Below are 10,111 nucleotides of genomic sequence, written 5' to 3' on the forward strand. Positions count from 1 at the left end.
TTATTAGTATTTTTTTAATTTTTTATAGCATTATTAAAATATAATGATAACAAGTACAAAAACTGTCATATGTGTTTGAGTTTGTTGGATGCATATGGAGGAGTTGTATAATGTCTCAATTATATTGGTATGTTATGGAAATGACGCATATTGTTTTAAATATCTGATCAGAACATATGTATATACATTGTAAATAGATGTATAAAATCAGTTCATATACGTCTGTTACTTTTTAAGTAGAGTACTAAACTCAAAATCAAAATTATTAGGAAGAGGCATACCAATCCGTACTAAAATTATTGGGAAATAAAAAAATAAAAAATTCAATATAATATTATTAGCAAACTGATCGTAAAGTACTAAAAACATTATTGTAAGCGATTATCAAGTTGATATAGCATCTATCCTTCGGTTTGTTTACCAGGCCTTGATGATCTTCTAATAATGTATGGTGAAAACACCTAGATGTAACTCATCCATCTTGTACTTTAATTTTTCAAATAGCTTATGCACCCTCTGTGAGTTATCCAAGTTGTTCGGCTTCATTCCTTTATTAGTCTTATCAGTCCAAGGCTCCCAAAGTACGTGCATTTGAGCATTTTCATACAAGAGCTTACTGAGTAGATGGTTACATTTAGGAACTAGACATGTTCATTTTTTTAACAGGCAATAAGTCGGTTAATTATCTATCACGTCATCTTTAGGTAAATGGTGACAGCTGCAAATTTATTCTGCAATGTTTGTTAAAAATGAAAGCCTTTTGCTTGTGTATGAAATGCAGCCTGTAATAGTTTTTTAATCAACATGAAACATCTGCTTTTCTCTTTCTACTTGCTTCTTGGTTTACACTTTTTCTATCTCAAATTTTGTGATAAAAAGATGTGGGCTTGCTAGCCCATGTGATATACAAAAAGTTAAGTACACATCCTATTTGATGTATTAGCTGGGGCATGGTGATTTTTCATCTGCAAGCACAAAAGTTCTACGGATGGTGAACACTTTAGCTGTTGACAGCGAGGCAAAACAAACAATCGAAGCTTTGCAGATTAAATTACAGGAGACAAAGGAGAAACTGCAAGCTGTTGAAGAACTAAAGCAGTCAGGTACTGGTTTGTATGTTGTAGTAAACACAGTGAACAAAAAGACAGTAGACAAGATAACAAGAGTGCATGATTTAATACAGATCAGATAAATTAGAAGGAATGATATCCTGGATTCCTGGACTTGGATACAGTAATTTGTTATTATTGAAATTGTAGCTCTGAGTATATATTTTTCTCTTTAAATATTGTTTGCTATGTTTTCTGTTTGGGTTTGTTATTACAATGGTCTAAACAGCTTTTAATAATATATATTAGATTTGCTACGGAGAGCTGTTAGAATAGCTTGTTAGTGTTTTACTTCCACTTGTTACACTCCTATGCATGCTTCTAACATTTAGTGTATGTTTCCATGAGTATCATTCTTGTTTTGTATTAAAACACGAGACTGAATTTTGTACTCGGTGTTTTAAAGCTTATATATATTTACTATTCCTTAGAGCGTTTCAGGCTGTGTTGAGGATTTGGAAGACATAAAGAATACCTATTTAATGGAGTTAAATGCAAGATGTGTACTTGTAGTTACACACTTGTGCACTTTGAGTAACACCGAGTTTGGTATCTAGCAGCTAAGTTACCCGAACTCTTTAATTTTGCCCTCATACCCGTGTCCATCGGACATGACACGGGTGTGGGTATGGGACCGGACACTTTAACCTTAAGAAATCTTAGTTCAAAATAATTTACAAGACCTCACAACAACTTAAATCTCTTAATTCTAGGGAGGGATGTCTATAGATTACTATTTTCATGTTATCCTTTTGATTTATGTTACAAATATGACAAACAATTATGTAAATGTTTACTTTATAAAGTAGATGACATGAATTTACAAGTGTAATGTATAAAAAGAATGTATAATTTCGCTTATGTGAAGGTTATATGCCGAATCTCCGCACCCGTGTCCAATTTCGGATCCGTATCCACGAATCCTATTTTTTGTACAAACCAAGAGTCTGACGCTTGGATCCGCACCCGTGTCCGACACCCGTACCTGAGTCTGGGTAACTTAGTTTAGCAGAATGAATGTTGTAGTTACAAAAACCTTGCCAAATGGTACTGCCTTCAAATGATTTAACGGTGTTTGTAAAATATATTAAATGAAGGGATAATAAAGTCTTTAAACATTGTATACCAATTTTAACATGTCCAGCTTTTTATGTGTTTATAGCTTGTAAATGCATTTTATAGACATTAAATGTGTTCAATTTTATGTTTCATAATATGAAAATAGTTGGATAATATAGTCTCTCTCTCTCCCTCTCTCTCTCTCTCTCCCTCCCTCCCCCTCTCTTTCTCTCTCCCTCCCCCTCCCTTCCTCATATATATAGCACCATTCGCCGTAGTTTCTGAACTCAAACATCTCCTGTTATGACCCCTAACACAAGTCAAACAATTTTACTATAGATCAATCGCCAGTTCAAACAAACAATTCCCATGCGAAATAAATCACAGATTCAAATTCCTTCTCAATATTCTACACCGAATTTGTCGACCCGACTCCCATTTTCAAGCCAACGAAAAATATAAAAATAAATAAAAAGAACAATGTGGATTTAATTTTCTAGGAGGTTGTGTTCTAGAGAAAATTGTATAATGGATGAGAGATTTGGGGATAATAGACCAATTATACATGTACTGGACTAGACCATGAAAGAGCCGTTGAACCTAAATTATTACAAATTTAACATCTCTGTAGCAAGTGCACAATTTGCATTCAAATCTACTAAATGTGTATTTAGACGTCGGTGTTAAAATTTTTAATGTTATAAGCTGATAAACACAAAACTATAGTACAGTACAGATGCATCTAGATTTCTTTAGTGCTGTTACTTCGTACTTGCATTTTTTCCAAACTGAATGCCTACTGCAGATAATGGCTGTATTTGAACTTCGAAATTTACTAGGTAATTCTGGCGCAAGTGTGGATTCGTATATATCTGGAAAGATTGTGCAGCTTAAAGAGCAAATTGCAACACTGGGAAAACGCGAGGAAAGGTGTGAGGATACACTTAAATTTACTGGCTTCAGTATTGAACAGTTTTGGAAAATGATACTGAAACTTTTGGGTGATTTCATGAAACAGATATAAGACTGTTTTTGCAGATAGAATATCAGTATTCAGAAGGGCATGCTGTGATATGTTCGGTTACAAGGTAATAGAATTTTAAAAAATCAGTATTATTGCAAAGAAATAACGTTTACCTATATCCTGCATTTTTCATTTAGTACGTTTGAGGAATATATTTATTACTTGAAAGTTGAAAGTTGAAAGTGATACCATCATATATTCTCATAACCACGAGGTTAACTTTCAATGATCTGTTTTTTTTCTAATGCCAACTGTATGAATTGGCATCAATGCTGTCAATCTAAGCTTGAACTTATGGTTTTAAATGAATCAACAATCAATAAATGAACTTAATATATGAGAGCAGGAAATTCCTATTTGTTACCCATTGTATTTATATGTTTTGAGTGTACAAATGTGTTTTAAATAAAGTGTCAGACCATAAGTGATACAGTTCGGTGTACTTTTCTGTATCCAAAATAAAACCCACTTTGAACTTGCGTGACTTTCCTTTTACATTCCACTGTTGTACACTTAATTTCTTTTTTTTTTTAATCATAAAAGCATCAAATTTTAAATTATATTACAAGATGTAAGGCGTAAATGCTAATAAAATGTTTTATCACCTGACAAGGGGAAATGCGCGTATTATAAATTTTATGTTTTCTACTTTTAGTAGCACTAACATGTTATACATGAAAATTATATCATTCTGTTTGAATGGTAGGAAATTCAGCTCAAGTACTTGCTTGCACATATAAGATATTCTGTACAAAATTATCTTACTTAATAATATGTCTTGCAGATTCTTATGGACGACCATCATCGTGCTGATGGAATTCCGGTCACTCGTTTTACCTTGCACTCGATTTATGCTCAAAGTGATGACGAAAAGCTTCAATTTGAGTATGAGTCAGGGAATACAAATATTATTGTAAGATGCTCATATTTTCCTTGTATGTAGAATACCAAATGCAGTATTCATGGATATTACTGCCATAAATATGTATTCATTGTGGAAGTGATATCTCTATTTGCATTTTGCAATCATAAAAAATATTTATTAACTAGATGTATACATTAATATTCAGGCAAGTGACTACACCTTGCAGCCTGAGATATCTCGTCAGGTATGGATTCGAATTCTCCACTGGTCCTTTAATATTATACGAGTCTAATCCGCTGTTATTAAGGCTTGGTAAGGGTGCCAGAACATCGTGTGACGCTATGATGATAAGGCATCTGCATAGTGATATTAGTTCTGTACATATTTTTGGCTATGGTTGCTTTTCTCCGTAAGTAACATTTGCAGCAATAGAACTATGATTAAACAAGGTATATAATCTTCAATAGTGATTACACAGAGTTGCCACAATTACTGCAGCTAAATTAGCAATTACACAGAGTGTGATGTTGATCCAAGGTCGTTCTGGGTTCGATTCTCATGGTCCATATTAACTACGTTTTTGATTTTATAAGCTTTGCCAGTGGATATTAGTATAAACTCTTGGAACCAAGATAACTAAGCTAATGTAGTCTAGAATAAATCAAGTACAGTAGCTATAATGTATAATTGTTCGCTTACTGCTCAGACAACTTCTGTCTCATTTGTCTTTGTTGCTAATCTGAATGTGTATTATATTATTTTGATTGTATGCGGAGAACTAAGAATTTTGACATTTTATATTTAGTTTAACTACCTTCCTGGTTTGGCATTTTACAGGTTGATATATTTATTCGAAAGATGAACTCAATTCCAGCTTTCACTGCCAACTTGACAGTAGAGTCATTCAACAAGCGAACACTTTCCTGAGATCTAGCTACTCAACTGTGTTGCTGCTTTCTATTGTTCCACCACCTCGAATGGTGTTTGCTTGTATATCTATTGTGATATTTCTTAAACAGATGTGATTCCCTGTTGTTAGTGATGGTTAGCGATTGTGCTAGATCTAGAAGATCCCACAAGGCCTGGCAAAAATCTTTCGGCTGTATGTGTCCTGAAATATGTTTAGAAGGTAGAGAAAGGGTGTCGGAAATGATCATGATCATCCTAGAACCTGTCATCATTTTTGATTGTTTTTATGTTTTCTGTATCATTTTGATTAGTTTTGTGTCGATAACTCAATCCTATCATATCTAGATGAGAATAAACTGCTTTTTTGATTTGCATTAAACTGTGTAACCATTGCATATGTGATGTAAATACCACCTGATTTATATAATTTTCTTAAAAGTAATGATAATGTCAATGTTCTTTGTCGTTCCAGTGAATCTAGACTTTTTAGATGCAAGCATCTCTCACTATACTGCGCTTTCTACAAAATTCCACACTGCTTTTCAGGATACTCCCCCACTATTGTTTTCAGGATTACTCTCGTGTAACAGCAGTGCATTATATGCTGGGACAATAGTGGGAAACATAAAGCAACTGGAGGTAAATTTGTTCTGACACTACTACATTGTCATTGATACTTATGTTTTGTGTTTTATTTGCATTACATAAGACATGATGATTCAGACTTGTTATCAAAGTTTATAATTATTTTTGTAATTTTATTAAACTTTATACCGGTATGGGTTAACCGGTTAAGAAGGCTCCAGAATAAGTGGTACTAACTTTCGTATACAGAATATTTTTTGTATTTGCACCCGTTGCTATGGACTGCTGCAACCCAAGTATATGTGTATATATACTTTGCAGCTGCATGGTCATAAACGATGTAGTGATCTGCATTCATTAAGTTGTCTGAAATGTACATTAGGTGATTGAGTCCTGTTAGGGAGAACATTCTGGTTCCCTTTTTCACTCCACTTGTGGGTTTGGTTCTTGAATTGCATTTCCTAACCAAGTACAGAGTTATCTGGCTCCATTTTATAGACACCCTGCACTTTCAGCCCACCGGAGACGTGCATATATTAAGCACATATAAGTGATATGTGTGTGCTCATGTATCATGATATGACTAGTCCATTTAGTGGTGATCATAATACCTTTGCTTCTAATTGGTCTCCTTTGGCAAATGTAGTAAAGTTGAAGTCCTTTGACTAGGATGTATATAGAGCAATTTCTCTGTGGCTAGAGCCTTGGCACACATCTATTAGTACTCAGAAATGAGAAAGGGGGTCCTAGGCCGTTAGGTGGCTACACAATGCTTTTGAACAAAAAACAATATACCGTCTCAGACAACATGTTGGACGGAAAATGTTTTCCCAACTGTTGGCAATTATTGTTTCGACTTTGATTTTGATGTTATCCTAGTCCCTGAGGTATAAGTTTTAATTTAACATGATAAGGGTAGTAGAGAACTTGGGGGTTATGATACTCTACTAGATACACTAATATTTTTAAGATTGGGAACACTTAAAAGTTTTTTTTTTGAATAAACACTTGTAGGTTTCTTATAAGTTAAAATTACTTACATTTTATAACTTACAAATAACTTAGAATATATCCCATAGGAAATGAGTCCAAAAGATAAATGACAATTTTAATATAGATGAAAGATGTACTATTGATAAAGCAAAGATCAATAGATCATGAACTCTCCTTAATCCAAACGGCAACACACGAAGCTTATAAGAAAAAGTTTATGACGCCATATAAAATATTATCACATATTCTTATTATTTTTAGCATTTATCAAATATTATCACAATTACATATTTTTACAATACACTTATTTTAATTTTCACTATCCATATCAAAGTATCACAATCACATATTTTTATTATTTTTAGCATTTATCAAATATTATCACAATTACATCTTTTTACAATACATTTATTTTAATTTTCACTATCAAAGTATCACAATCACATATTCTTATTGTTTTTAGCATTTATCAAATATTATCACAATTATATATTTTTATAATACACTTTTACTAGTAACATGCACATAAATAAATTATTATTAAAATATTAGAATACTTTTACTAGTTTTACTTAAAGCTCAGGATTATAAAAATTTTCGGTTAACCGGAAATTTCATTTAATATGATATTGTTCGAAGTCAACTAATTAACTGTGCCAAATCACAGTGTAGGTATGTCATTCGAGGGTGCCGCCTATGCATAATGTCGTTGATCTTATACTTAATTCAAAAGCAATGCTTCCCACTTGTCTCCCACATTGTCCTGTAAAATAGCTATGTGAGAATTACAAAAACCAGCATCACCAAAAAAGTACCTATAGGTTGTATTATGAGATATAATCTCAGTTAAAGAAATTGTCTGAAATTTTATTAAATTAACGATTAATTGCTAATAAATTGATCAAATTATGCTGTTAATTGTCGATAAATTATTCAATTTTTAAATATCATTCGATAAATTAAAAATCGATATCTTAACCGATTATTTTTTTAAAACTTTAATCATATAACAATTGAATCAACACCAAAAATTGTTAAGTTAGTTGTTATTAAGCATTGAATTATTTTTATCCATATTTCACTTAAATTTATATGTAATTGAATCCAAAATTTCATATAAACTTTTATATATTATGGATCAAACTTAATTAGGTGGAAATGCACTTAAAAAGATGACTATTATTGCCGACAAGCAAATGTGTTTGTGACACTTGTCATGCAGTAAGCATGCTTTGTGTTTCATTGTGTACCTTTGTATGTTTATTTTTTTTGATAAGAATCATCAGGTATAGTTAATGAAAATGCCATGATTTAATTTATGTATAATAGAATTACAAAAATAATAGTAGGATTTCAGTAATTGTTATGAATATTACAAAATATTACAAATAAATCAATTAATTTTTGTGTACTAAAGTAATACTTGTAAAATATTACAAATAAATCAGTGAAATTTTGAATATGTGATATACTAGTTCGACATAACTGGACAACACATATAAGGGATCCTGTTAATCGGTCAATTTACCTGGCAGAGTATATTACTATACGAAAGAATTTAACTACTTTGTTATTGTTTATGCATCAATTAGTACAAATCAATATAATCATTCTTGGATTTAATGATAAATTGATGTAGTTCAATTTTATTGATGGATCAAAAAAAGCTTGCTAAGTTATTAAATTTAGCCAATCCATTTGTGTAATGAAATAGTTTGACATCCGTGATCCGACGATGTAAACTCAAATATGAAAATAATATAACATGTAATTACCATATACAAGTATGACAAGTTTTTGAATAAATAAACACACAGAAAGCACTGATAGCTGACGGGAATTGGAACTCATACATGCACTCGTGTTCTGTGTATGTAAAATTAAATTGGTTAAACAAGTCATAAGCACACTCATTACATTATGCTCCTTTTGGTTTTAAACACAATAGTAATTAGTGAGCGATAAATTTTTAGATTTAAACACTAATTATCTGATAACCAGCAGCAGTAATAGATACCATTGTAATCTAGGTATGTGTTTGTGAAATCAAATTCAAGATATTTCATTCACTTATACAATCTCATACCACTTCGATTATATTGTTATATATATTTTATCATACACATACATAATAAAGTAAGTTTACTAAATGAATATTTTAACTTTAAAAATAGTTACTTAAATTTCACAAAAAAGGATATTTACTTCAATATTTGTACAATTAATTTTAAAAAATTGAATTTCAGATATAAAGTTAGGCATAATACATAAATGGATTATTATCTTATTTATTAATCATTTTTTTAATTTAAAAATATATCTCATATATTTTTAACATATTTTTTAATATAAAAAATAATTAAAATGTACATATATAATTTTTAAAGAAAATATTAAAAATAGAATTACTTATATATAAATAATCTATATTGGTATTACATATTTAGATAAGTACGAATTATAATGAGTCGATGCAATTTAGTTTATTTCGAATTTGAAATCAAAACTTGGCCTATTGTTAAAAATTACTTGAAATTTGACTACATGACCCAACCGAAAAATATCATCACATTCTACGTTTAGTAAGTTTAAATTTCAAGCTCAGCGAGAATATCTTACCAATAATATATTTTTTTAAATCTTATTTGATGATGTATTTTTTTAAATGAATTTTTTTAAATCTTATGTATTTTTTTTAAATAAATTTTTTCGTCACCCAACTTATTGTGTGTTTAGAAACTTACCACTCAACTATAATTTTTTTTGTTTTACTCACTAATATTAGGTTCAGATTTTTTTTAGTCACTAACGTTATGTTCAGATTTGATTATTAGTATTTTTTTAATTTTTTATAGCATTATTAAAATATAATGATAACAAGTACAAAAACTGTCATATGTGTTTGAGTTTGTTGGATGCATATGGAGGAGTTGTATAATGTCTCAATTATATTGGTATGTTATGGAAATGACGCATATTGTTTTAAATATCTGATCAGAACATATGTATATACATTGTAAATAGATGTATAAAATCAGTTCATATACGTCTGTTACTTTTTAAGTAGAGTACTAAACTCAAAATCAAAATTATTAGGAAGAGGCATACCAATCCGTACTAAAATTATTGGGAAATAAAAAAATAAAAAATTCAATATAATATTATTAGCAAACTGATCGTAAAGTACTAAAAACATTAAAAAATTACATATCAATATTTTACCAAATGACACTTTCAAAAACCAAATGAAATCACTAATCACAACTCCTTCATGCAACTCTTACCGCCCCAAAATCAAGACTATAAACTCATCCACTCTAATAGAATCGTGAAACAAATATATATATAAACATAAAAATAGTATAATGTTGTAATAATGTGAATTTGGTATTAAATCAAATAACTCTTACAAGATATTTTTCTTACAAACACAGTTTTATAACTTATTTTTAAGATTTTTTTTGTATATAAAAATTTAAACGTTAAATTATTATACAGAAGAAAAAAATTAAAAATAATTCATGAAATTACATCTTTTAGGAGCCTTAAAATGCTTGTCAAACTCTC

General features: G+C 30.3%; 1 protein-coding gene across 1 annotated transcript; it reads left to right on the forward strand.

The window, feature by feature from the left end:
• The first annotated feature begins 925 nt into the window (after positions 1 to 925).
• Positions 926 to 5,431, forward strand: LOC141667758 (mitotic spindle checkpoint protein MAD1-like). Its single transcript, XM_074474372.1, has 6 exons — positions 926 to 1,103; positions 3,008 to 3,098; positions 3,187 to 3,256; positions 3,977 to 4,105; positions 4,263 to 4,301; positions 4,895 to 5,431. Exons 1-6 carry the CDS (start codon positions 989 to 991, stop codon positions 4,982 to 4,984), a joined length of 534 nt encoding a protein of 177 aa, XP_074330473.1. The 5' UTR covers positions 926 to 988; the 3' UTR covers positions 4,985 to 5,431.
• Positions 5,432 to 10,111: the final 4,680 nt, after the last annotated feature.

This window comes from Apium graveolens, chromosome 6 (assembly GCF_009905375.1).
Source record: "Apium graveolens cultivar Ventura chromosome 6, ASM990537v1, whole genome shotgun sequence".
Classification (NCBI taxonomy): Eukaryota; Viridiplantae; Streptophyta; class Magnoliopsida; order Apiales; family Apiaceae; genus Apium; species Apium graveolens.

Bases quoted from the DNA above. Each gene is read 5' to 3' on its own strand.
- LOC141667758 (XM_074474372.1), top strand. From the start codon at position 989: ATGGTGAACACTTTAGCTGTTGACAGCGAGGCAAAACAAACAATCGAA. The intron at 3,257-3,976 runs GTAATAGAATTT...TATGTCTTGCAG, and splicing joins GTGATATGTTCGGTTACAAG to ATTCTTATGGACGACCATCA. The intron at 4,302-4,894 runs GTATGGATTCGA...GGCATTTTACAG, and splicing joins AGCCTGAGATATCTCGTCAG to GTTGATATATTTATTCGAAA.